Raw genomic sequence first — 27,115 nt, 5'->3', positions numbered from 1 at the left:
ACATTCGTTTATTGAGAATAATAGTGTAAATATACCTATAAATACATGTAACAATCTAATCATAAATGTGTCATAAAGCTATATTTTAGATTAAACAATAAATCAATTCTCTCTAGTAGAAATTTCTCTGTACAAAAACTGAATGACAATTCATGTATCAATACTGAATCTTATAATTTCAATATCTAAAATCAACTGCCAGTAGTCTTGCTATCGATACATCACAAACACATCGCTTTCATAAGAAAATACTATATAATCGCTGTTTCTTTCAGACTTGAAAATATGGTCATCAGAAACGTCAAATACTGACCAAAACACGAAACACTCATCAATGTTGAATCAGTGATCATTAATCATTTGGAAAAAGTTTTCAATTTGCTCGAATCTCATTTTGGAATCTGGTCAATTTAGCGAAATATTTACGATCTCCACGCTGTCGGGTAAAGGAGGTGGAATCAACGCTGAAGGAAAGTGAAGAAAATGATTTTCAGTTTTCAAGATCGATGGGAAATCAGCTTGCATATTTGGCACAAATCTTATACTCTAAGCTCTACATAATTATAAATGAAAATGTAACAGATGATAGCATTCTAGAATTAGATTACATGAAATCGTTGGAAAAAAGAGCTTATTAAAATCACAGCATCACTCGTTTTTCTATGTTACCTAAAAAACAAGTTCCACAAAACAATCGTCCACCCAAGATAGATATATCGGTATTATGAAAACTACTGAATAAAGACGAATCAATCAAAAAAAATACATTCATAATGAAATAACTTAATCAAATCAATACAAAAAACCTTATTAAAATAAACAGCCTAACGAATATTTAGTATGTACATGTGCAGTTGTTATGTGTTCTGTTGCTCTCATCAAATCATTCAGCGGCGAATCAGAAATCCCTTAATATCAATACAACCGGTACATAATACTGACTAGATACGTAATGTCAATGGCACACAGAATTTCATATTGTTCGTTTCTTCTATTTATCAAAATATGTGTTGATGTCAACTTTCGGTTTTCCTTGTGGATTGTGTTCGTACAGTACGACAGATCCATCTGCCAGCGATACATACAACTTCTGGACATCGTACGAATACATCAAACTACGAATAGAAATAGTTTCTTTAATGCTTTATAAGTCGAGTTTACGCGATGTATGATATTCTGAATTTATGACAAACCTCAAAACAGGTATAGGATGAAAGGAAACCACAATATCTCCAACATGTTGAAGATCCCATGTACTCCACAACCTAAAATAAGACTACAGTCAGATTTCTATCTAAAATTGTAAGAGAACAATGTGAAAATTCGCGTCTTACCTGACAAGACCATTACTGAGACCACCAGCAATTAGATTAACCGAACGTCCTTCCGGTGCAGTTGAAAACGCAATACAGTTTATCTCTTCATGACAGTTCTCTGTAGCGATGTGATCACCGTTGATTGTATGTAATTGAAGACAGCTTCCCAAACCTGCAATGAACCAAACAGATGCAAAAACGGACTCCTTGAAATTCAGTTTATTAATATATCTCAATAAAGATTTCACCTTCTCTACTTATAGAAGCAATATCTCCTAACGTTTCACTGATAACAGCTAACAAAACCGGGGCTTCGTGATCTGTGATTGATCGAATATAGCTTAACCTGAAGAATAAACGAAAACAAATGAATAATAATTTGTTTAGAAGATATCAAAATTGGAAATTAAAAAGAATTGAACATTGCTCTAGATCATCAAAATACCTGTTCAGATCCCAAATGATACACAAACCATCCTGACTAGCACTAACCATTATACTGTAAGTTTTACATACTTGTAAAGTAGTGATAGGACCGGAATGTCCATATAGACATAAATGATGTCCTTTAACTTGGATATCACATTTCTGAAATTTAGAATAGGAATACAAGAAGATTAAGTACATTTCAAAAAAGAATTTCGGATTCTCAAAGCATTCGGAACATTCACCTTGTTTTCGTTAAATGTCGTCTGATATACCCTGATTACACCAGTGTTATGGCCGATGAAGATCATTGCGCAGTCTGGTAACGAAGCACAGCATGTAACCTGAAATCAAAGCATTGCCAGTTGAATGTGTACATGTTTATCGTCGAATAAAGCAAATTGATACAAACCTCCTCAGCTCCAATTTTATGGATAAAGTTAACAGGAGGATGATTCTTCTTATTGCGAATTCTCAAGATGCCATCGTTGTGATCCCAACTGATAATACCCGCCCATGTACAATCAACTGTCTGCATGGTCGTTACACCTAGATAACATATACACAATCTTAGCTCAAACTTCTAACATATTAGCAGCACCTACAACTACATGAGAGTATGGTTACTTGCCTTTCTCTTTACTGTATCTGACCAAGAGACAGCTACACGGACCTAGGCCAAAAACTTCACCAGTAGGCAGTGCATACAGTGATGTAACTGCTGATTTAAATGTTTGAGACCAGGTTATTCTAGGTTTTGAACAATCAGGGGAAGTAACATAAGTTCCCCACTTCAATCCTCTAACAGACATTAAAGGCGATGGCTGCAAAAATCAGAAGAACGACAATAGATTTATGCACATATCAAAGAAATTTTTCCAAAAATATATATTTGTTGTATACATAATTTACCTTGTATTTGATGGGTTTATCTTGATCTGTGCTCGAACTGGATCTTTCAGATGAGGTAAACAGTATATTCGTCACTAGATTCGAGCTGCTTGTCTCTGTTGATGCACAGCTGAGATGAGGTGACTTGAATAACTGCTTTGGTGTCTGACCGTAAGTTTTAATCATAGTGATTGTAGCTTGACGTTTCAGAGAGTCTTGTATACCATCGACATCGATACCGAAATAAGTCTGAATGAAATCGAGATTTTTTACTGTTTCAAATACAGAGCTGAAAATGAAACACAGGTCAGAGCTACTAACCGATGGATGAAATACATTAACTGCATCGATCGCTGGTTTTCCCGTCTGACGGAAACCGAACACAAGATCAATCCAATGATGAATATTCTGAGTGACATAGTTTGACTCTAACGCTTGGCGGTGAATCATTATGAACAGACGTGGATCATCTGTACTCCACGCTGGTAAATTAACATCATTCACTTGTATTCCTGACTGACGATGTCCAAAATCAAACCCTAAACACAAAATATACAACAAATTTTAGTAGAGAGAAAATTGTTAAAAAGAATCAAAATCAGTTTCCGCTTTACCTTCGTGGTTGATAAGGAATTCAGGCAAGAAAAAGAATTCCGGAATCAACTCCTTCACGTCTGTATTAGATTCAAGACTAGAAAGTCTCCATGATGTGGCTACTGAATGGAATGACCTATCAGGAATGTCAAAGTTATTGTCTGAAAAAAAATACGAATACAATTGTCAATTTAAATGCGTAGCCTAGGTCAGATTCCATAAGACAAAACTAATAAATCACCTTGATAGGATAGGAACATTTTAGTGAATGGAGGTAAACGCACGAGGAAATGCAACACAGTTCCACTGTTTGAATAATGTGAACCATAATGATATGGTGGACCTTTTAATGGGTTGATGTCATCTTCATAATCAGACTTCTCATATTCAGATTTCAGCCACTGAAACACAAAGTAATTCATATGGTATCGATAATCGCAACAATGACCTTCCATTCCTTATTGTATACCACACTCACATCATAATTCTGTTTGAACTTTTTCTCTTTATCTTTGTGTTGTACTGCTATCGGGCGATTCAGTTTTCTGAAAGGTATTTCAATAAAATATCTATATTCTCCACGTATTGTAAGTACGGGTAATGCATTATGCATATCACTAGTATTACCTGTATGAATCTGGATTTTCCAGGTCTAACACAGGGTTTAAGTAGTCGGAAAGAACAAATGGAAACACAGGATACTGCATGAGATCATTGAACGTTCTTCCGGCAAGGGTGTTCAAATGTGTTATATATTCATAGTTTGTCATACGGCCTTCGACCCAGAGTTGTGAAATAGCTGCTTGGTTCTCCATCTTAATCAGATTTTGTAGATTCATGCTATCAAGGTGGCCATACATCACATCACGTTCCTAAATAAAACACACGGGTATACAGTACAGTTGAATTTCACACTATGATGAATTTGAATTATTCATGTAATGTTATTCTGCCTGATTTGTGGTACCTTCGCAGAATCAAATGCCAGCAGACAAGTTTTTCCGTTGGTGAGGAAAATTTCTAGCGCTATATCACGTAACTGATATCGACGTTTATGAATTTCTTTGATCTCGTCGTAAGGCCAGGTCATCGAGAGAAGATCCTTGTTCCCGAGTAAGACCTTTAAAATGCATCAAACACATGAAGTTACGGTTGTAAGACACTAAATAGGTTAAAAAAAGATCAAGACAAACCTGAGTATAGTTCGCATCAAGAATGGCCATATCAGCTACGAAGTAAACATGCGTCTCCCCTGAAATAATCAAACGAATTCATTTATAAATATGATACATATATCTTGAAATGAATATTCTTTTATGAAAAGTCAAGATTTACCGATGAGAATTTCGCCTGATGTTTCACTCGATGGTGTTACACTGGTACTTCTGCAGGTATGCCTGAAATATACTCGAAACTACAGCTAAAAACCCTTCATTTATACTACTAGTATATTTTGTACTGATATTACAACAACCAGAACTCACTGTATTTTCTCATTTGTATGAAGTCTATAGATGAGTGCAGCTGAATCTGATGATTGTTGGTCACCATCATCAAACAAGTATGATAGAGGTGCTTCATACTTTTCAGCTTCTAAAGACAGAATGCAAATTATTCTAAACTGCAAAAATGTATCTTTTAAAGTCAACAGAACAAAGCATATTTTCAATGAATGAAAATGTACCTAGTTTTTCTCTGCAATCAGGAAGTAGATACTTTTCTTTCAAACCCAAATGACATCTCTGTAAACGACGTCGCACTCTAAATGGACCTTCCGTTGGATCAAGCTGCCAAGACTGAGGATATGATTTGGCGTCAAACCAAATTCCTCTGTGGGAAAAGAAATTGAATTAACCATTCATAGATATCTTCGTTTTACAAGTTATGAAATCATTAGTCACCTTTCATGTGTTAACTGTTGTATTAGATGCTGCCAGTTTCGTTTAACTGCGAGACCATTTGCCATTGTCAATTTGATATGTTCTATAAATCTCTTCCTCTCAATGTTCTGAGTATTAACAACATCCTGCGTGACTTCCATCGCTGATGCGGACACTTTACTCGACAAACTGTCATTTTTGTGGAATATTCTTTCGAAATGAAATAAGATACCGGTATATATCAATGCAAGGCACTATAGGCGAATATTTTGGAGTGAATTTTACCTTTGCTGTGCTCCCTGGTTCTTTTTCGAAAACAATTCTTTGCCCTTCTTGATATCGATGAGCCAATTATTCATATCCTGGAAATCAAGTTTCTGTTGATTATATCATCATAAATCAAGTTAGAAAATATTTTTCGCATAATTACAAACCTCGGTTATGCTATTTCTTTGTTCTTTCGATAATCTGCCCTCTAATGGTATGAATCCACACTGACCTAAAACTGCCATCAAACCTTTAGCTTCATACGCTTGTAGATTCGCGAGTAAATGTCCGCGATATGTGATATAATCATGCAGAAACACGACCGTCTTCTGTCCTTGCTGTAAAACAATGAAAAACATTATACAAGTATAGGTCTGTTTATGGAGAATTAACAGCTGTAACACCTATATACATACAGGAATATTTGCTCCAAAAGTAATCTTCACAATATCCTTGCACCTGGGCTCATGAGTTAAGAGATGAATGGCAAATATCTTTGAATCAAGTACAGATTCAGGTGTAATCATGTAGTTGAACAGCCGACAAAACTGAAAATAATAAAATTGAAAGTAATCCTAGTGTGCCTACATATGCTTGCAACAGAACACCGGACACAAGAAATAAACCTGAATTCTCATGGTGTCTTTCGCTTGCCAGATTAAAGTTTTCCATGATGATTTCGGCTTTTTCTCCTGAAATTATATTAAATTTGTCAATATCTTTGGAAGTTCACAAGAGGACCGACTACAGTATCTCATTCAAAAATAAAATATCCTTATCATACCAAGCTATCAACAATAGAACGAAGAATGAACTCTAGGAGACTCTGAGAAAACTTGCTACTTGATAGAAGACTGTCATCATATAAATCTCTCCGTGATGGTGGACCATAGAACAGCGATGTGGTATTCTTATTAACCGCTACTGAAATATTGTAATACCGTTGTATAATTTATCACATGTAAAGCGCTCTGAGCAGCTTCGCTGGATGTAGCGCTTTATAAATCGCATTATAATTATCATTATTACTATTATTATTGAGATATTGATAATAAAATTTATGGAATGCCTACATGTAGTAGGCCCTATTCTAACCTGCATAGATAAGCGTATCAACCGCGAGTGTGATGATTTTTTTCATTCTCTCCAGCAGCTCATTCTGTCCGATTCTTGTGTTTTTCTTTTTCTTCAATTGGATATCTATCAACAAAGCTTCGGTCAATAGCGAAGATCGACGTCGGTTTCGATCTAACAACAATGTATTATCTGAACTAGGAAGTGGGGGAATTTGTAACCAATTTTGATGAGAAACACGTATAAACGTATCATCACTGCTTTGTTCATCCGCTGTGCTACTTTCCACTATGTTTATAAGTTCTGGTCGGATAAGCCGAGGATTTTTCAATATTCCGACATCTATACTTTTCATTCGAGCGTTCCTTTGGCTTGACACCATGCTTTGCGGAGTAACTAAACATACAAAACGCAGTATATGCAGATAATACGAAGTAAGTTAAACAAAACTTTTAAATTGAGTAAAGTTTCCACAACAAAATTAAAGAATAATTGTTTCAAGAGTTTTTAATTTATGTCCAGCAGTTATTCCATAGACAATTGAAGAACGTGCATCAATTAATGTATGTAGTAAAACTAATCACGAATGATTATAGATAAATAAAGTGCCACACATCTATGGAAAAAAGCACGCTACAAGCCATGTCCATACCAGGAGAGTATTAAATCAATGTAAAAGCAGAACCACACGCAAACACGGGAAACAAAGCAGCGACCATAGTGAAAAATATTAGTACGTGTAATTATGAAGTGTATAATCATGTGTAGGAATATGCTTATATCGATGTAATTTATTGATACTAACAATGATTTGGGATTATGATCAATATAAGTAGAGTGAGTTAAGAATTAATCATGTGAGAGCGTCCAAAGCTCACTAATTTAAATACCTGGTGGTACAAATGTTGTTGATCTACGAATGTCCAGGTATTTGGCAGATGGTTCTTCAAATCGTGTAGATATATCGTTAATAACAGCCTGGAATACTTGGTATTGAATAGACTGGATCGTGAGACATGCTTCAGCGCGGTTACCTGAGAAAGATTTACATGAAATATATGAATAAAGTACAAGTTATATCTAAATTTATGCATTAACCTATGTTGAAAAACTTTTTTACCATATGATTTGCGTTCACTTTGTTCCAGAGCTAACAGCATATATATGACATCTTCAAATAACTGCTGATATACAATTCCACTTGTCCTAGTAATCAAACAATAAGAGCCGAATTAGAAAAGAATCTCGATTTGAGTCTATACTTGTTTGTATAATGACTTACCCAAAAGATTGAACCGCGATGAGGGAAAACAAATGCTCCATATCTTCAATCAACACGCGTTTCTCATTTTCACCATTAATGCTACAAATTTCGGGCCTGCGATTCAAGTAAGACAAGGACATGTATGAAATGAACAAGAATATATGAATTTATCTCAAAATACGACGATATCATTACCTGGTACGGTTGATTGCATTAATAGCCATCAATGTGTTGCATAACGATTCTAACAAACCATTTTCCAGCATCACTCCAGCTAAACCAGGTGCTGCTTCACAAATCTGTAGAAACGAGCAGCATCATTTTATTGTAAGTAGGACATCATAGTTGACAGTAAGATATCTAGGTTCTTACCTGAGAAAGCATGCACAGGGTATTATGACAGAGGGTGGCATCATAAGTCGTATTTTCTAAAAGTGACATCGCCAAGACAACAGTTTGCTTCTGTAATGACGTGGTTTCTAAAAACATCGATGGATCCATGCTGAAATAGTAACATCGGCATCATCAGACATCAATCGGATACAATCGATTTAAAGAGGACACACCTCGGGAACACCTACTCTTCGTGAAGGCTGTGGTGTTTTCCAAAGAATATGGAAAGACAAGATTCGACTAGAGGGCGCGTGGCAACATGCTGATGAAGCTGACTAGACAAAAGATGGAAACCATTCTGGTTGACAAAGCGATCAACTAGTGGTGGAGTAGCTCTCTGAATAAAACTGGCTAGTAACTGAAAATAGATGTATGCTTTGTAAATGTAGTTACTCTTTGTTGGACAGAAAAGGCATGAATATGGAACACATGACGTGATTTACCTTAACAACGGCAGTTCTTATTTGACTAGCATTGTGATGAGCAAGTACGACCAACATTTCAGGACGGATGACATTACCGAGTACTTTCTGAACCAAACTATCCGGTAGAGTGACAACTTCATTTGCTAATAGTTTCAACATACCTACAAATATATACATTTATATATCTGATCTATATTCTAATACTATTAATTAAACGAATACAAAGACAAAATAATTACCGATACAAACGTGCACTAGACCAATTTCATCTTCTTCAATGTCGTCGAATGTTTCTTGGGTTTTAACATGAACTCGCACGCTTTTCATCGATGTAGGCGTCGGATACATTTCCCATTCATCGCTCAAAATACTCTGATTTTGATCCACCGTATCGGAAAATGGCAGTTGTTTCTTCGGATTTAGTATCTCCGGACTGTGTATTTGACTAGAGCGATCGATCTCGACGAAACTTTCCGAGTCCGATGTTTTAACACGTCTCAATCGTGTCGCGTAACGCGTGTGATCTACACTCGATTCAGATGAGGTGGATGCATACATCAGTTCCTGAGCGCGACGCCAGATATCATCCATCGAGTTGCTCGGTAGTAAAGTACTACCGGTACTGCCGGCGGCTCCGACTTCATCAAAGTTTTTAATGTCCTGGAGTTTCTTACCATCTAAGGAATACAACTCGAGGGCAGCTGCCAATCTATCCGGGGTGCCGCCATCCGATTTCGAACCAGAGTCAGCAGATCCCTGAATGAATTCAAGCACAAATAGAATTTTCACAACCGATTGAACTCTGAATGCTTTTTAATCAACAAGAGAGAAGTAACCATAAATACCACAATTATCTTTTCCGGAGAGCCTGGTACATCCTGACCTATACCTAGAGTTGGACTAGGTGGGCAACTTATTGACATTTTTCGTTCTGGAAATGAATGAATTTATACTGATGTATTTATGTATTGAACGTAAAGATAAACAAGGTGGTTTTATTAAAGTGAAACCTGGAAAATATCGATAACATAATCAATATATAGTGTATCAAAAATACAAGACGATATACCGGTATGCGTCGGTTTTGGGTCCATAATTACAAAGCTTTATCTATTACCTAGGTGTGTATATGATGTATATTGTTCACTATCTGAATCAAATCTGTATCTCTCTTGTAAACTAGGCGTTGAGTGAGAAGCAGGAAATGAATGCGTCAGTTCAACATGTTTCTGTCTCTGTTTTTCAGCCTGATCCTCAGCTGCAGTATCGACATGTAAATAATACGCATGCTACATTCAAGCGTTCACTACAGAAGTTTGACAGAGCAATTATTCAATTAGATAAGGCAAATGCAAGTGTACATGGTATAAGCATATTTACAATAATCTTATTCATTCACAGCATTAACTCTGAAACAACTATATTCTTACAGCACTAAAGCAAAGTATGGCTTAGATAAATGCTCAGAAGGGACATGCTTTAAATGTAACAGTGGAAGCATTAAAAGACTATGATACATGTTAAACGCTACGAAAGAAATAATGATCAATATGAAATGTACCTCTACGATACCTAGCTGAATTTTGATACCCTGAAAAGCCATATCCATGAATTATGCGGATGCATCTGATTATGAGTCATCGTGACTAATTCATAATTAAGTGGAAAGACTGAAAGTGGAAACTTACCACACTTCAATGTGAAATAGAATCCATCGATAGTGTGACTGACGAAGGTCATCGCCGCTGGATGAACTAACAGTAGAAAGTCACAGATTGTTACTAACATATTTGTATCTGGTGGCGAACTCATCATACAGTGTATTATAGTGACTACGCTATCACAGATTGGAATAGGTAATGACGGAACAGCTTCTTGAATCCGTTCCTAAAACGACATGATTTCATACATTTATCCCATGTATCGACATATCAAACACCGGATCTAAAATCTTCGTACGTGTAAATTTCACTACCTGGAATATCAGTAACAAACTGCCAACAATATCAATTGCGGAAAACTGTTTCAAATTGAATTCCAGATGTACGTGATCTTCTCTGACCATGAGTTCTAGTGCGGTAAATGCCATTTTCCATATATCAGTATCCACTTTGTCCCAAACCCTCCAAGCCAACAGTATCTGACTAATGATGTCAGTATCAGTGACGAGAACATATTTCAATTCATTCAAACTGTATGTATCGTTTGTTTCATCATACTGAACTATTGGTTCACTAGTACATGCATTTAGTAATACCTGCAAAAACACATATAATATTTACTTGAGTGAAATTTGAACTTGTCTAAAAGATTTAAAATGATCTTACTTCAAGGGTTGGATAACCAATCAAGCATTTAGGCGTGTCCATAACTTTTCGCAGAAGGGCATATCCACCGATATGACTGAATTCTTTAGCATATTTCTCATGATGTTGAATAAGGCTGAACAAGAGTTTCAAGGCTTTCGCTTGATAATCTTCATTTTGGAAATTCTCCACAATCTAGACATGAATAATACAGAAATAAATGGATAAGTAACTGAGAGGTTATGCATACCAACTGATAAATATACTATATACTCACGCGAGCATAAAGGAAAATGAATACTCCAATTCCACCAATTTCATCAATAGCCCCAGTCAGACCTCGATAGATCTGTGGTACCAACTGAGCCATTGCTCCTGCATCCATAACAACTGGCTTTTGTAGAAGGGCATCAAATCCATGAGGCTTGGTACTCGTAAAGATATCAGTTAGACGTGTTTTACTTGATTCTTTAACAGTGCCCAGTGGTTGAGGTTGATAAAGGTTGTACGTTTCTGCATGACTCGGTAAATATCCAAGTAAAAAGCTTTCCTAAAATGAAATGCGTACCAAACATAAAATACTGGTGTATTTTCCATAATTACAGGCTAAGTTGTAATACAACGAGTGCTTACCCTCATATGCTGTAATGCAATTGAATGGTTGCCCGTTAAAACATCAAAACTGAGACCAGATTGAAGCAGTAGATCTTGATTGATGAAATGCTTGTATATGGCTTTTAGACTGGCTGAATCGCACTGACTGATAGTGCTACATTCCGGGCCAAGACTATACAAATGAAACAAAGTCTCCTTCGGGATACAATCTGAAATATCGAATACATTTAATACAATTTACAATGTAATGATACATAAGACAAGCACAAAAGACAGGAAACAGCAAGACAATATTCACCTTTGAACAGCATGAAGTTTCCCATCTGCCAAGACCCAGGTGTAGTACGTATTTCAGAGTCAGACATGCTGTGACCAATCAACACCGATGCATTGCTAGGATTTACTTGTAGGAGTTGATATTTCATAGATATTTGCCGGAAATGACACCCGTCTACGATACATGTTACCTATGACAAAACAAAAGATTCATTACACGTATAAGCAGAGGTATGTGATGAGAAATATCAAAGATAATTTTGCTGAATACTTACACATGCAGTGACTATTTCTTTGTTCTTGTTGAGAGACTCAGAGTACATGAATCCAAGATGCTGCCAACTGCCCGGAGTCAACACAGCTGGTATCTTTGTTTCTTCGATAACATTCGAGTCAATCCACGAACTTGTTAATCTGAAAAAAGCCAATAAATGAATAGTTTACACTGTGAATATGTGAATGGATGCACCACAATACCTGATGTTAATTATCTAATAAGAAATAACCTTGTAATAATAGATCCATTGAAAGGATCAGCCCAAACTTCCACCAACATTTCCTTGGAGCCGACAGAGAATAAATGTAAACAGTTATCAGTCAAATTCCTGGCTACTGATAGTTTACGGTAAGGTGCCTTGTTATTGACAGCAGATGCTTGATAATCACTATCTAAAAATGAAAATTGCTTCAGAATGTATGTTCACGCATATTTCAATAAGACATACGGTAATTTGAACTATATGCGTCACTTCGAGACATCTCACAACATTCTCACCAGCAAGAACTAAAGATTATTTGTACCAATCACATGAACTGAAGACTAGGCATCATGATTTTGATACGTATTTGTCATAGATATTGTTACTATGATTTTACAATACTATAAATAATGAAAATGTATACAATGTAAAATCACTGATACGATAATGAATTGTTAATCATGCACAGCAAGCCAAAATGTATCGGTATTCATTATTATCAATTGAAATGATATTAGAGGTAAGGATGCAGTTATGAAATAAGAATCATTGAGCAAAAAATTAGTTCTCGATTATTAATGATTCTGCAATAAATGAATCAAATTTAACTGTGATCACGAACAGTTTTGATTTGCTTGGATATCTACTGAAATTAGCATTACGTTATGGCTAAGAAAAACTCACCAGGGTCAGGTTGAGTTAATTGATACCAAATTGTAAGATAATTGGAAAATGGGTGACCTAACGCAAAACAACATTCAAAACAAACATGCATGATTATAATCAGATGATAACCCAAGGCATATTCAAATAATGAACTTTTTTAGATGAAAATGTTTCAAATGGAAAAGTGCCTGTAACTCACCGAGTGCTTCTGAACCAGAGCTGTTGTCAAGAACTGACGAATTCCTATTGTATCGGCTTCTGCTTCTTAATGTTGGATTACTCATACGGAAGCCAGAACTCTGAACTCTCAGCCACAGTGAAGTGCTAAATGACTTGCTTTTAGCTGTCCACATCAGATAATCACTAAGTGGCAGCTGCAGAGACCCACAGGTCCACGGAGACGTCTTCTTAGTTGAAGGCTTTGTTTTATCATTATGAACGCCTTTTTCCGACGCAGCAATACCTAAGGCATCTTCATGCGTAACGACTATGTATGATCCTGATGTTTGTATAATTCCAGGAGATGCTGTTTGTGAAGATACACTCGAAGCACTATTTGTTCTCTGGGTAGTAGTCGAGTTGGTGTTTGATAGAGCTGGGAAAGTCAGGATATATGTCGGTTGCATAACCATGTTTTCAGCTAATGTTGCCAATGTAGCCAGAAGAATTTTCTAAGGAATAAATCAAACAATAGTTTAACAATTAGATAATAATCTAGCTACTATTTTTTGTAGTTCATCTATTTCATACAAAGTTAAAGAATAACTTACAACTGCAGGTTTGTCTTGCTTGAACAAGTTCAAATAGAAGCGCAACTCAACCGAAGAAAACATAAGTTTAGCAAGTTCCATAAACAACTCTAACAATTGCTTCTGAACAACTGAAAATTACATAGTACTTACATAGATAAAGCAAAAGCAGCTAAAATATGAGCTATGATACACCGACATAGATAATACTAACCACTTCCTGCATATTCCTCACTTGAAATGACATCAGAAAATTGCTCGAGTAAAACATTCACCAAATTCTACAACCGAATGATGACACGAATTGAATTACAGCTCAAGTCGAACAATCGACAATCAATTTCATCAAATGAATGAATTACCTCATCGTACAGCGAGATACAATTAGCAGGTGTTTCTTTCGCCATGCTGATAATATCGTGAAGAAGTGATTGCGCAATTTCCCCAGTTTTCTGATCAAGCTCCGCAATCAGTGACAACGTGGAAACAATGATCTGCGGATATGCTAGAGACTTTTCAAGCGGCAGCCTCCAAATATGTCTGCTGCGTTTGTTGACGCCTTCATAACAGACATGACAGTTTTAGAATCAAATCCTTTTTCAATAATCAAAATATATACGGTAAGAATAAAACAAACTCACCGTCTTCTGCATCATTAGCCACATACTCAACATCAGCTTCATAGCCGAGTTCAGTATAATCACTTTCCAGACTACTCGAATCTGTGCTGATGTCATTGTCATCTTGTTCAAATTCATTCTCAAAGTGCTAAAAACAACCAATTCTTTAACATGCATTAATGAAAGGAGAGTATTTTCAATTGAAATCAATATATAAACGAGCTATACCATAAATGTATGTGCATTACTCCTAAGCAGCTCTTCTACAGATGACCTGGGAACTGATACACTAATAAGACCGTTACATAACAGCTTCAAATCTGCAGAATTCTGTGGTGCATTTTGCAATATGATGTCCTTTACATTCTTCATCAAGTGACTAATAGTGAAGTTCTGTTGTAACAAATGGAAATACAAAAAGAAATGGAAGCACAAATTTAACCTCGTCGACGAGTATTTCTAAAAACAATCGTTTTTACCTTATCTGAACTATTACTGCACCATTCCATACACATACGCAGTTGTGATACTATTATGGCAACTTTCTTCATGAAAACTGTTTTTCTCATCATTACACTTGTTTGGTCTTCACTAACAGAACCTAATGATCTAAGCATTGACTTCAAACATTTGTACGTAACATGTGTGCCATGTCGGGTAAGGAATGTAGATTTGAATGTTGAACTGTGAATAAAAAGTTTTTCACAAGTGTTCCACATGTTTTCGAGAAAGGAAAAGTCATCCGGAATCGGAGCGCTGACACTTTTAGTAGAAGCCGATCGTAGACGGGTGATAGCTGCATAATCTTGTGCCGGGTCATCATTGGTATCATGCGAGTTACAATTATCGAAATTAGTCGAGTCTAATTCCAGCTGCCTGTATAGAATATCAATGAATGCATTGACACTCAACACGCACGTTCTGTGTTCGATACTGTGATGTTTTGAGAGCGATGGTGCGGCCTCTTCTACGGATATTTCATCAATGTCTTGCATACTTACAGCACGCGTCAATTCCGACTTAACCTCAGAATGAAGCGTTAAATCACCGAGTATGATCAGCACTTCAAATATCTTCAATACAGAGGATTGTAAAGATGGGATGTCTAGAAGTTCAGATATGCATTGTAAGCAGCCGTAACGATGAAAGATAGCCTGCGCAGTTCTAGACTGTAACAACACAGGTAGTGCGCTTAAACAATGCAGAATCACAGTATGCCAGTGATAGTTTGTATCATCTAAAACACCAGAACTATTGTCCGTGATGAATTTCTTCTTAGCGCCGTTGATCGATGGAATAAGCACTCTCGAAAAGAGTTCTTGTTGAATCTCATGATTACCATGACGTATTAAGTGCAGTAGATGTTTAGTTACCTGTGAGCTTACGTTTGATACGTCGCAATCTATCAAATCGGTAAATGATTTCAAACACGACCATTTACTCTCTAACATGTCTTCAGTATCAGCCTCACTACTCGATAGAGCACTATCAGTCGTATCGTAACACTGAAACACATCACCGTCCACCGAACCGCCATTGAAGTTTTTCTCCAAGCTAGGTTTCTTCATGATTTTTTTCATCGCAGCTGATGTGAACTTCTTCTCTCCGTCCGAACAAGTCAAACAGGGTTCGATCGATTCGCTTGCGTTATTCTTACAATGTTCCAGCAAGAGAATTATAATGACGCGTAATACCGCTGTCCTGGTCGACGCCGGCTTCGTCTCAAATTCAGCCAGCAAATATTCGATGATTACGCGTGGCTTGATACAACAACATAGACCCGATATTTCGAGATTATGCAGAAGCATCAACTGAATTGATTTAGTTTTCAATCCCGAATATATATTCAACAGAATCTGTCCCCAGGAAGCAACTGCGCACAGATATTTATCAACTGAACTGTTGACTGAATGAACGCACAAATCATCGTAACTTCCATAACTAGCGCTACTCGTGAAACTCTTCTCGTATTCGTAATGTGGACTTCCGAGGATACTATGGTGGTGAGATTGATATAGCTCCAGTTCACAATGAATATGACGTCGTTTTAAACACTTCATCGAATGAATGTATTCAACTTTGACACTCTTGAGTGTATAAATCAAATGTGAAATCGCGCGAAAGATTTGCCTCGACTCCACGATGACGCGTGCGCATAACACGTGATCGGGAATTGTTTCAGCGAACAGCCGAGAGTCGGTATAATCGATCAGTATTTTCAACATCGCGTTTCCGTGATGTTCTTCGAAATCGTTGATCAATTTCAACGCATTAGTGACACTAGACGTAGTGATGTGAATATTGCGCAGTAGATAGTGTAACAGTAACAGAAGTCCTTCCAGAATTTCGTAGCAAAGCTGCACTATCAACCAATCTTTCAGAAATTCATCGGCATCTTTTACGCTTCCATGAAGATCGACGCGCCTCAGCGAAATTTCTGATACTTCTAGCAGCATTGGTAAGACACCATTCGTCTTTAAACATTCGTAACCGCTTTGATGATAACTGATAATTACGGATAATGAAAGAATAACTCGCACGATAAAACGCTGCAGGACACTGCGTGAAGTAGCTGACCAACCCGATTCTGTCGTAGCTAGTTCTTCCGACTGAATACTACTCAGTACCTCTAGAAGAGTTGGAAGCATAGCTACAGCTAGCTGTTTATTGATTTGTTGTTGCTGGACATCACTTAAACACAAATCTTTCAGCAACTCTAACATCAACATGCATAATTCCAAACTGCTCAATTTGCCGTTAGCATTGAGGACTGTGTCTAATCTCCAAGAGTCTTCAAATAGTAACAAGCATTGATTCTGATTAACGGGTTCCGAGCTGTTACGCAGGCTGAAATATTGCTTTTCATTCGATTGCAGCCTTTTTCGTCTGGGCTTTTCATTGATAGCGGTTTCATCATCAGAACATGAATCTGATGATGAAGCTAAGTTTATCGAATGATTTCTTCTGTGATACTGACGTCGAAACGTCATTAAAGATGAGGAAGTGATGGAATCTTTTCGCTCCTGACATCGAGCGTTCGGCACCCGATCTCCGACGATACACGACGTATTAAACATAAAGCTATCCACAGATGATAAAGGGCAATCAACTGAAATCATCGATAGAAAGAATACTCAATACAGACACATCGAATACGATGATCACCAATTCTGAAAATATTACCTGGATCTTCTTCACCGGTAGGAAAACCACAGCACAATGGAATGAGGGACACCAAGAGCCCAGCAAGCTCCATATTACTAGATAATGCCTAAAATGATAACGGATTTATTAAACGGTCAATTTTTCAGTAATCAGTTGGAAGAGTCATCAACTGTCCTCATACCGGTACTCACATCAACTCCGATAAGATGCAAAACCTGAAGAATCATCCAACCCCGATCAGATAATAAATATAACTGTAAATCAGATACATCGTCCTCATCTTGAGTTTGATTGCAGCATAAATGTACATCGGACAAAAACTCACGCGACAATATGTTACACACGCTTTTCATGTCGCTGTCAATAGAAAATAAGGTTGATTTATTGAAAAATTTGCAAAAATAAGACAATTATCAATAGTATTGATGTTTATTAAATACAAGGGCAAAATATTTCACAATTACGTTTTGAGATAACAAGAAAGGTCAATGTATAAGTAGAATGACTCGTTTCTGGAATTCAGATACCTGATTTGTTCTAGATATTATTTCAAAAACAATGATAAATTTGTGAAATCAATTTGAACTAACCTGAAATGTAATGATCTCACATTTTCAACGACAAGTCTCTCTTGCAAAAATAGCTTTAGGAAACAATCCAATTTGAATGACCTCTGAAAAAAGACAAGCAAAATATTATAGCATAATTTGATCATAAGAGAATAACAACAATAATAATAAGAATATCATTGATTGTTAGATTTACCTCACGAAGTTGATCTTCTTTCATTGGATCTCGAGGGATCTTTGTGTAATCATCCCAGGCAGCTTTCAGCTTCTGGGCCGGACCATCTTCAATCAAGTCCATTTTCACAACTAAAAATTTGGTTATTCAACAAATGGAAAACCATTTTCAACCCATTTCAACATAGGGATAGATCCTGGGCTGGTCCTAGCCTTATAAGCATGATAAGTCAATTATGGTAAAGCTGTTCAATTTGAATTATTTCACATATTTTGTGGTGTCAAATAATCTGATAATGGCAGGTGGACAGATGATGGCGCAGTTGACAAATGACAGTCCCACAACATTAACCATTCAGTAAGGATAGTACAAAGTTTAAAGCAAAAAAATTCAGTCAACAAGTAGGCCTACTAAAAATCAGAGTAAAAAGTGCAACAACTTGGACTTTTTTGAGACCCATTTTTGTAAACCTTAAAAATAATGTTTGAAATAATGGAAATAGACCACATCTATTTTCAGAAATGAATATTTGATTCTTACTATAATTTAGATTCTTTTCCCAGTGCGTTTAACGCCGAGATGTCCTCTATTTCTCAAATGTCACTCAAGTAAATATCTAGGCCTATTAGTATTTCCAGTGGAGGGTCGTCCACCATATTTGTGACATGTGACCTCCGTAAATATCCCGACAGATGGCAGCACCGGATGGTAATTTGTTCAGACGCTCCAAGTCTGAGTCACGCGCATCACAAGATGCGTGTTCGCGTATATCATTCAAAAATGAGTGAAAGCAATTCCAAAAAAGAAACAAATACCCACTTCCAAAAAGAGACTGAAAAGCGCCGAATACGTACAGTGATTCGTAAGGATGAGTTAGCGTTATTGGAGGAGGTGTATTACACGAATCAGTGGCCCAGCAAGGAAGAGAAAATTCGCTTGTCAGATCAGCTGGGCAAAACTCAACAATTTGTGAATATCTGGTTTCAAAATAAACGGGCTAGGGTTAAAAAGGAGAAACAGATGTGTACTGGAATCTGTCGAGATGTTAATGCTAGAAAAATGGCAATGGAATCTGAGAACAGACCAACGTCATGCCTTAACTATGCTACTTCTAAAAAAACTAGATGTTACTTGTGGGCAACGCCACCTACAGCACTAGTAGACCCCTCAAATGCACAAACATCAGCAAATAGTGGTAAATTAGATTTAGAGGAGGTCGAAAGAAAACCAGAAATAGCGGAACAAGAGAAACGAGAGCTGCATAAGAGTAAAACAACAGTTGTAGTAGAAACTGCTACAAAGAAGAAAGGTCCACCTAAAATTTCAGGAATTGATACTGATATAAAAGATGAAAATTCTACTGATGTATCATCATTTTGTGACTATCACCATTCTCTGAGCATAGAGGAATCGGGCAGTACTATATCCAGCATAGAACCAGAGAAGTGTGGAAGTACCTATGTTCAAGAAGGAACTGGCTCCAAAAAGGTAATGATTACAGATGATTTGTAAACCCTGCATACCGGTATTATCAATTGATACTACGGTATTTGAAAAACCTTCTCTTCATTTCATGCAGATATTTGTGGCAGAAAACTCAAATTCTAGATCAACGAAAAAAGAAAATTCATCACCAATTCCACTGGAGAATTTCATCTTATTCAAAAGACTGATCGCGATGGCTGCAAGTTGTGAAGGTGTCTCGGATGAAACGTCTTCAGATTTTACTGCAATGGGTATTGATGAGTCTCATGTCAAATTAGGCGATACAACAATTACATATGATAGAAACAAAGGATTCGAATTTAATAGTTAATTCAGTGTTGTAATTATGTGTTAAAAGTTATTCAAGTATCCTTCTGGTGTCATGAGTATTTTAAATTTTCACTGATCAGTCATTGATAGGTTATTACAATTGTAAAAAGTAAGGGTTTTTACAGCTTTAATGTATTCAGTGATTTACTTGAAATATTAAGTTTTGAGATTTTTTGATTAAAGTAATTCGTTTAATTTTATCATAATAAATTCTATTGTATTTCATATCTTCCATAAATGAATCCATATCTAAAGTATCCTTTCTCTCTCTCTCTCTCTCTGTTATAGAATCTTCAATTTGATACTCAACATATTCATGGTCCTACTCCGAATAAAAAAGAAATCAACAGTATAAAAGAATTTCAATGTTTATTCACTTTTTACTTGAAAAGTATACAAAATTCCATACAAATATAGTTTTAATGATTTTTTGTAAAGAAAGGAATATCTACAAACCGTACAACTTTCAATTTAAAATGCTAAATTATGTGTAAATCCAGTATTCTAAAATTCTACGCTAACTTACTATTTTGGACAGTTACATCAGTTGGTTATAATGCAATGAAAATAACCATTTGCTAATAAAAGAACACTAGAACAGCCATCAAAGCCAGGATGACTAGATTTATATGATCATAGATCAATAGCACAAAATACATGCTTAAATGCATTGAAGCGTTTAAATTCTATGTCAAAAGTCGAGCCTAAAGTAATAAATTATGACATCATTATTTACATACCATTTTATTAAGCTACAGCCAAATCACGGAGGTGATGTAACAGTACATAGATATAAATGTATGATATTAATAGATGTACTTAAGAAGACAGGAGTTACCGGTATACCGTTATTTGAAGAATAACATTCATACTACTTACAAGTATTGATAAAACCTGGCCTCAAACTCAAACATGACCGACTCAGATTTTCGACTGATTCTGACGAAACCAAAATTATTTTCCGATTTCCTTTCAACAGTGGAACCTCGTTATTACAAACCTAGAATTTCGTACTAAACAGAAATATTTAATAATCTTATAATTGATATAACAAACTGTTATAACGAACATATTTTCTGATCGCCTTAAGTTTTCATTATTAAGAGGTTCCACTGTACCTTATTGTCCTGATCCCTAACTTGGATCAATTTTGCCCACCCCAGTTTGTTTGAGTTAGGCGAGGGTTACTGTATTAATATAAGCAGCATTAACCACAGATTCCGCATTAATTATTTGTGTCATGAAATCATCATTTCACTTGAACCATCATCGTCTTCGTCTAGTTTACGTTTTAAACGGCCAGTTTCAATCGATGGATGTCCGTATTCTAGAGTCAGGTTTGCTCTGTAGATCGGCTCATATTCCTGCAAAAATATTCTATCGTCATTATATTCACAATTTCACATAAAGTCCTATACATAAATGAATAAGATGTTCACAATACCTGCAGTTGCTGCGCGAAGCCTTCATTCGGGTTTATACAAAAACGTCTTTCTTGAACATAGGAATACGTTTCTCTGAAATTTAAAAATTTCAACTTAAAGCCTGCCTTCATTCATAAAAATTTCATTAAGAGACAAAAACACGTGGAACAGTATTAGTTTTTGAAAGAGGTCTGATCTCTAACCTGTACGACAATCCATGTTTCTCCATCACATACGCGATAATAAGAGCAGCACTTCTGGAAATTCCGGCGTTTCCATGAACCAAGGCTTTACCTGCAAAAAAACATATTTGATATTTGAAGGCTATGAAACATGTCGCATTTTAGGGCATAAAAAAAAACAATAAATCTATGCATATTTACCTCCAGTAAGGAAACAGTTATTCAGAAAGTCACGAACCTGAAATGGTGGCAAGCATTTTAATACTAATTAATTCACTACCAATTCGACAAATTGATTTCTAATTAGTTTGTTGTTACCTTCGGGAAGAATCGAATAATATTCTCTGTTTGACTGTCAGCAATATCGAGTACCAGGTATCTGGAAAAAAAACAACATTATATGCATATTATCAATAAAGGAACTCTTGATAATAAAGAATCTTGATAATAATTTCAATACAACATTTATAAACTTACTTGAAAACATCAGGAAAATTTGGTTTAATGAAGTTTGCCTCACACGACTGTCTGATACATATTATATGTGTGATGCCAAAATTTTGAAGGTAGCACAACTGAAATTATAACGCATCATAAATAATATTTCAAATACAATATTTCAATATTTGCATTTTCCTGATGACCTACTTTTGATTTGACAGCAGCAGCGTAAGGACCAAGATATAATCCAGGTATTATTTCCTACAGAGTAGAAAAATAATTTTTGAATAAATAATGCTTTTTGTTGGCGTCAACATTTTTTGAAAAAACAATGAGTGATATTGATTGAAGCCACAGGGGCTCGTATCAGTGTTGTAGGTAATGTTAAAAACCTGTAAAAATCTGTTAATCCAATGTATATAGTATTAGTATATATAAAATAACGTTATTTTATATATACTATATACATTGGATTAACAGATTTTTACAGGTTTTTAACATTACCTACAACTCTGATACGAGCCCCTGTGATTGTGAAGAAAGTGCATTCTGATTCTTTAGCTAATCTCGATATTACCTGCATATCTCGCCGCATTGAGTAAGACCATTCCGGCTAAAAATGAGAAATAATCTTTTAATGTAAATTTTGAAAGGGTTCTGGTTGGTAATTAGCACAATTTTGAATATTCTTGATGGACATTCTATTCTATGTTCGATATTTCGTTTCTTACCGAATCGTTGAATTGAGAGCTTGGAAGCGGTGGAAATCTAAACGGATCCATCGATTTCTATAGCTGTGCTATAACCAATGTACATTTTATGACAAAACGGCAGCAGCGAGTTTGCGTTAAAAAGCGATCAAACTCCGCACCAAATTTACCAAAATATAATAACCATGGAGGGCGCCATATTTCTTTCGGCAGTAAATTTCGAAGCTCTCTAATATCGAAATTAATCCTATTGTTGCGTTTGAAATAAATATTGCATCAAAACAAATGTTAAAAAATAAGAAAGAAAATACTCTGTTAATTATTGGATGAGTTATCATAGTCCCAGTCCAGTTCCGTATTTTAGTGCCGCTTTCCACCAAAGTTTTTCAGGGTTCGGTTTCTTTCGTGTTGATTATTCGTTGTACAAGTGCTTCGTTTTACTTTTCTCGCATTTGGTAGGTACTCCTGATGATTAGCGATATTTCTCTGTATTTTTAAATGGTTTTTAGCATAGTTAATGTTTAATCTTCGTGGAATTAGTCACCGATATTTCGGCGGCGTGGCTACTTTTTTCTTCGGTTGGTTATGCTAAGTACCCACACAAAACGTTATTAACTTCTTTAAACCATTCGAATCCACAGTATTTTAGGTGTTTTGTGAGGGACTGGGATAATCATATACTCATACAGACCGTTGGCTGTTGAAGGCATAAATATCCACTATCTTAGTCATGACTGTGTAATTGATGTTTGTAGATCTTCATATTTCACGATGGGTAAACCCAAGAAGAGAGCTAAAACTTTTCAGTACAATAAGAATAGGAGGAAAGCATGGAAAAAATCAAAGAAAATGCCGAATATAGAATGTGATAAAGTTAAAGCGGCTTGGGATGAAAAAAAATCGGTTTCGCATAACCTTCAGGAGATGGGTATTTCTATGGATCCAAATTTGACTCTTAAGATACCGAAAGCCAAAGAAATTATTCATTCTCACTTAAAAGAGTCCGATGACGAGATGGACACAACGCAAAAGTCGATCGAAAAAAATCCTAAGTCGCGATCAAAGTCGTACGTAGCTGATGAACTGGAATATGAAGCGAATTTACCTCAGGAGCAACAGTTAAGACTTTCTCAACCTGAAGTTAGCTTCTGCGTGTATATGCTGGAAAAGTATGGCGAAGATTATAAAGCTATGTGTCGCGATAAGAAAAACTACTATCAGGACACGCCGAAACAAATACGCAGAAGAATTATGACTTTTAAAAGTATACCAGCACAGTATCAGCCGTACCTGGCATCTAAAAAATAGTCATGATGCATTTATTATCAGCAACTGTGTACACGATTCTTTCAATTGCAAAGAAATAAAGAAATCCGAACATGAGATCTATTCTTCATCTAGTCTTTATTTATGAATATGGAGAAAGGCCTGATTGTAATGAACATATTGATGCAATGGACATGATCACTATATTGTTACTCTAGTTGAAACAATTGATTGACAGTTCTAATACATAAACAATTATTTTCTTCTTTTGTAGGTGTTTATTCATCCTGTCAAATTTTGGATGACCTCATCACTAATTGTAAATTGACGATGGATACGGGACAGATTATAGTTATCATTGCTCTCTTGCTTCAATATGTTCACCAAACTGTTTACGGATATATTGCTCATTCGTTTGATGGCACAATCGGTGGTGGCAACTATTCTTATTATAAACTCAATGTCGAAGGCAATTTTAAACTGCTATTAAAAAGTTTATCGGGCGATGCTGATCTGTACGTGTCCGATAAGATTTTACATCCAGATTTCGAAAATTACGATTATCAATCAGTGACTTGTGGTGACGATGAAGTATTCATTACTGAAACTATGCAGCGTCCGATAGGTATAGGTATATACGGACATGTTTCACATGAGGTCAGTGTTTACAGGATGTATCTCCTAGGTGCTACGAATGATAGTTTTAATTACGAAGAGAACACAAAAACTTCATGGTTTTCGTCATATTCGCGCTCAGAGTCAGAAACAAGTCCAGAGGAAGAATCCGTTATTTGGACGATACTTATAGGTTTATTGAAATTATTTCTGGACATTTTGTTATGAGTTTTGTATAGAGTTTGACAAAACCTTGTTACACATTATTTCTCACAGCTGTTTTGATTCACCAAAATAATTCCTTTATGAATGCCAACCTTCAACTCAAGTAGCTATTGAAAAATTCATTTTGACAATGATGGCATGATGGTGTTTTCCTTCAATATTCCTCTATGATGTAAACGTATACTCTTTAATATCAAATTTTGTAGTCCGCGAATTTTTTTCTCTTAACTCCTTTAAAATTGGTGATTATCGGCATATTGGCATTATATGTGTATATATTTGTTTGTTGCCTATTGAGATATAGCGATAGGCCACTTCTTTTGTGTAATTTATTTCATCATTTTGATCACGAACATAATAAACTTGATGAGTCACTTTTTCATAAAAAGTAGTCTTTTGTATTGAGCTTCGGATTTCCGTCTAGTAGCGCCACTTCATGGCTAAAGTTGGAACTAACCCGGAAGTAATATGAATTATGTACAAAAAAAATTGAATATAGTTAAGAAATGAAGCCCCAAAACGTTGTAGTATTTACATATAGAATAGAAACCATGATAATGTGGCGTAAGTTGAGGATCAATTTTTTTAAGTTCATTTAGTTGAATTACGGTATCTTAAGCATTTATGTCACCAAAGTCTAAATCAATCTGTTCTTTCGATTGCTTAGACAGTAGTACCCGGCCGGTACTTACCGATACATTTTTGTGTGTATTGATTTGCTTAAATTTACAAATACTATTGATAGTAAATAGATATCGTCCGTTTCCAAAATTCAAATATACCTCCAAAGTTAGTTACATAGATTTATGTAACCTCCGAGGATGCATCAGTAGCGGCGAAGGAATTATGAATTATTACCGTAAGATATGGATCGTGTGGCACACCACATCGACATGAGAAATTGAAGTTTTCAAATTGAATTCATAGACCATTTTGAACACACAAAGATCATATTTGATCGATTATTTTAACCAAGAGAACACAAGACGAGGCCCTCTTTGAAGCCGAAATGTTGGGAAATCGATTCTTGATGATGTCTTACCTGATAGTATTGGATCTTGCATCGAATTGTCTAATACTGTCAGGTAAAGATTTTGTTAAGAATTATTTGTCATCTCTGATCATCAGAAGCAGGGCAAGAAGAATTTTTCTAACGATACAGAATTATAAGATAAAAACCCACTATGTACAATTAAAAGAATTTAAAATCGAGAATTTATTTCTAAAATGTAGAAAACACGACGTTTCGATCTCGCACTAGAGGTCATCGTCGATTTTCGATTTTAAATTCTTTTGATTAAGTACATAGTGGGTTTTTATCTTATTATCCGTTCACCACGTTTGAGTGTGGTTATTGTACTGAGACAGAATTGTAAAATACCAAACAACGAACTGCATGAAACAGTCAAATGGTGTCTCTGATTCGTGTGTGAATGAAAGCAAAAATACGGAATTTGGGACCTCCATCATCATCTTATGGTAATATACTCACAGATGTATCACACATTTTTCAAAAAAACTGATCGTCCAGACTAGACAAAAATTCAAATGACACAAATGAAACTCGCACAACAGACACTGGTGAATGTCGTCGATCTGGATGGGCTAGTTCCTGACAGCAGATTGTTAACCGTAGTGACCTAGGCACGTCATCACAACCTTATGAAACGTGTACGGTCAAATCCCTACCCAAAGGTTCTTAAAAACGATAGCCATGATAGCATATAGCCTACGGCAAACCGGCCACATCGATGATTTATGGCTTGCAGTATTATGCCTGGGGTTAATTTTGATTAGTTCCAAGACAAATTACCGTGCGGCAGCGGTTGTCGGGTGTGTTGACTGGAGTGTGATCTCCACCTGCTGGTGATTGCTGCTTTTTCACAAATGGACATTATTTAATATTATATTACTATGTACGATTACGTATTTCAACTTTTGCCCAAAAAGGCAGATAGATCACAATGGTGTACATGTAAAAGAAATTTTTAAGACAAGTTGGTCGTTGTAGAAAATTTTACCCTTACCCCGAGGCTAAAGCCTGCTGGTCCTCGGAGATTCGAACCGATGTGATGCCTGGATTCAATTCCAGTCTACAACGCCACTATTAAAAAAGGTACACTTATATATACATATTAGTACACCCGCAAAGATTTAACGAATTCAGATGATTAGAAATGGCAACGGGAAACGTTTATTAATGACTACTTATAAACTGATCGCTGTCAACCAAAAACAAAATCTATTGATGCATTAGAAAATGGAGGGGAAATTAATTGTAATCACC

At 36.0% G+C, this 27,115-nt stretch overlaps 4 protein-coding genes across 4 annotated transcripts; 2 read left to right on the top strand and 2 right to left on the bottom strand.

The window, feature by feature from the left end:
- Positions 1-57: 57 nt before the first annotated feature.
- LOC141915390 (lysosomal-trafficking regulator-like) lies at positions 58-18,800 on the bottom strand. Its single transcript, XM_074806899.1, has 57 exons — positions 18,691-18,800; positions 18,172-18,281; positions 17,997-18,079; positions 17,598-17,763; positions 17,425-17,512; positions 14,721-17,350; positions 14,470-14,634; positions 14,263-14,389; positions 13,984-14,180; positions 13,836-13,902; positions 13,643-13,752; positions 13,072-13,543; positions 12,891-12,947; positions 12,234-12,396; positions 12,003-12,141; positions 11,750-11,918; positions 11,470-11,660; positions 11,114-11,386; positions 10,858-11,031; positions 10,506-10,787; positions 10,219-10,417; positions 9,648-9,788; positions 9,376-9,461; positions 8,770-9,286; positions 8,549-8,691; positions 8,294-8,463; positions 8,085-8,214; positions 7,908-8,011; positions 7,731-7,826; positions 7,569-7,654; positions 7,339-7,482; positions 6,470-6,844; positions 6,159-6,298; positions 6,001-6,066; positions 5,791-5,922; positions 5,542-5,712; positions 5,393-5,469; positions 5,129-5,317; positions 4,912-5,057; positions 4,712-4,820; positions 4,563-4,624; positions 4,421-4,479; positions 4,195-4,347; positions 3,855-4,099; positions 3,706-3,772; positions 3,469-3,628; positions 3,248-3,388; positions 2,955-3,172; positions 2,655-2,882; positions 2,374-2,566; positions 2,155-2,291; positions 1,988-2,086; positions 1,762-1,904; positions 1,565-1,662; positions 1,335-1,488; positions 1,194-1,265; positions 58-1,115 (listed from the first exon to the last, which is right to left on the bottom strand). The coding sequence occupies exons 2-57, from the start codon at positions 18,271-18,273 to the stop codon at positions 992-994; spliced, it is 11,229 nt and encodes a 3,742-aa protein (XP_074663000.1). The 5' UTR covers positions 18,274-18,281; positions 18,691-18,800; the 3' UTR covers positions 58-991.
- A 130-nt stretch (positions 18,801-18,930) lies between these two features.
- Positions 18,931-20,041, top strand: LOC141915386 (uncharacterized). Its single transcript, XM_074806896.1, has 2 exons — positions 18,931-19,638; positions 19,730-20,041. Exons 1-2 carry the CDS (start codon positions 18,931-18,933, stop codon positions 19,964-19,966), a joined length of 945 nt encoding a protein of 314 aa, XP_074662997.1. The 3' UTR covers positions 19,967-20,041.
- Positions 20,042-20,426: 385 nt separating this feature from the next.
- On the bottom strand, positions 20,427-23,194 carry LOC141915070 (serine/threonine/tyrosine-interacting protein A-like). The gene is made up of 9 exons (XM_074806477.1): positions 22,744-23,194; positions 22,590-22,625; positions 22,220-22,273; positions 22,049-22,146; positions 21,890-21,950; positions 21,773-21,809; positions 21,593-21,683; positions 21,410-21,482; positions 20,427-21,329 (listed from the first exon to the last, which is right to left on the bottom strand). Exons 1-9 carry the CDS (start codon positions 22,792-22,794, stop codon positions 21,204-21,206), a joined length of 627 nt encoding a protein of 208 aa, XP_074662578.1. The 5' UTR covers positions 22,795-23,194; the 3' UTR covers positions 20,427-21,203.
- On the top strand, positions 23,081-24,178 carry LOC141915072 (nucleolar protein 16-like). The gene is made up of 2 exons (XM_074806479.1): positions 23,081-23,177; positions 23,478-24,178. The coding sequence occupies exon 2, from the start codon at positions 23,494-23,496 to the stop codon at positions 24,028-24,030; it is 537 nt and encodes a 178-aa protein (XP_074662580.1). The 5' UTR covers positions 23,081-23,177; positions 23,478-23,493; the 3' UTR covers positions 24,031-24,178.
- Positions 24,179-27,115: the final 2,937 nt, after the last annotated feature.

Source organism: Tubulanus polymorphus, chromosome 1 (genome assembly GCF_964204645.1).
Source record: "Tubulanus polymorphus chromosome 1, tnTubPoly1.2, whole genome shotgun sequence".
Lineage (NCBI taxonomy): Eukaryota > Metazoa > Nemertea > Palaeonemertea > Tubulaniformes > Tubulanidae > Tubulanus > Tubulanus polymorphus.
Note: the sequence above shows the minus strand (reverse complement) of the source record. Positions and strands in the feature narration are given on the sequence as shown.

Coding starts and splice junctions, on each gene's coding strand:
- LOC141915072 (XM_074806479.1), top strand. CDS start 23,494: ATGGGTAAACCCAAGAAGAGAGCTAAAACTTTTCAGTACAATAAGAAT.
- LOC141915070 (XM_074806477.1), bottom strand. CDS start 22,794: ATGGATCCGTTTAGATTTCCACCGCTTCCAAGCTCTCAATTCAACGAT. Junction 22,274..22,589: donor CAATGCGGCGAGATATGCAG/GTAATATCGAGA, acceptor TCTACTCTGTAG/GAAATAATACCTGGATTATA. Junction 21,483..21,592: donor AAACATGGATTGTCGTACAG/GTTAGAGATCAG, acceptor TTTAAATTTCAG/AGAAACGTATTCCTATGTTC.
- LOC141915390 (XM_074806899.1), bottom strand. CDS start 18,273: ATGGACTTGATTGAAGATGGTCCGGCCCAGAAGCTGAAAGCTGCCTGG. Junction 11,387..11,469: donor TTGCATTACAGCATATGAGG/GTAAGCACTCGT, acceptor ATTTCATTTTAG/GAAAGCTTTTTACTTGGATA. Junction 1,116..1,193: donor CATCCTATACCTGTTTTGAG/GTTTGTCATAAA, acceptor TTCTATTCGTAG/TTTGATGTATTCGTACGATG.
- LOC141915386 (XM_074806896.1), top strand. CDS start 18,931: ATGAGTGAAAGCAATTCCAAAAAAGAAACAAATACCCACTTCCAAAAA. Junction 19,639..19,729: donor AAGGAACTGGCTCCAAAAAG/GTAATGATTACA, acceptor CATTTCATGCAG/ATATTTGTGGCAGAAAACTC.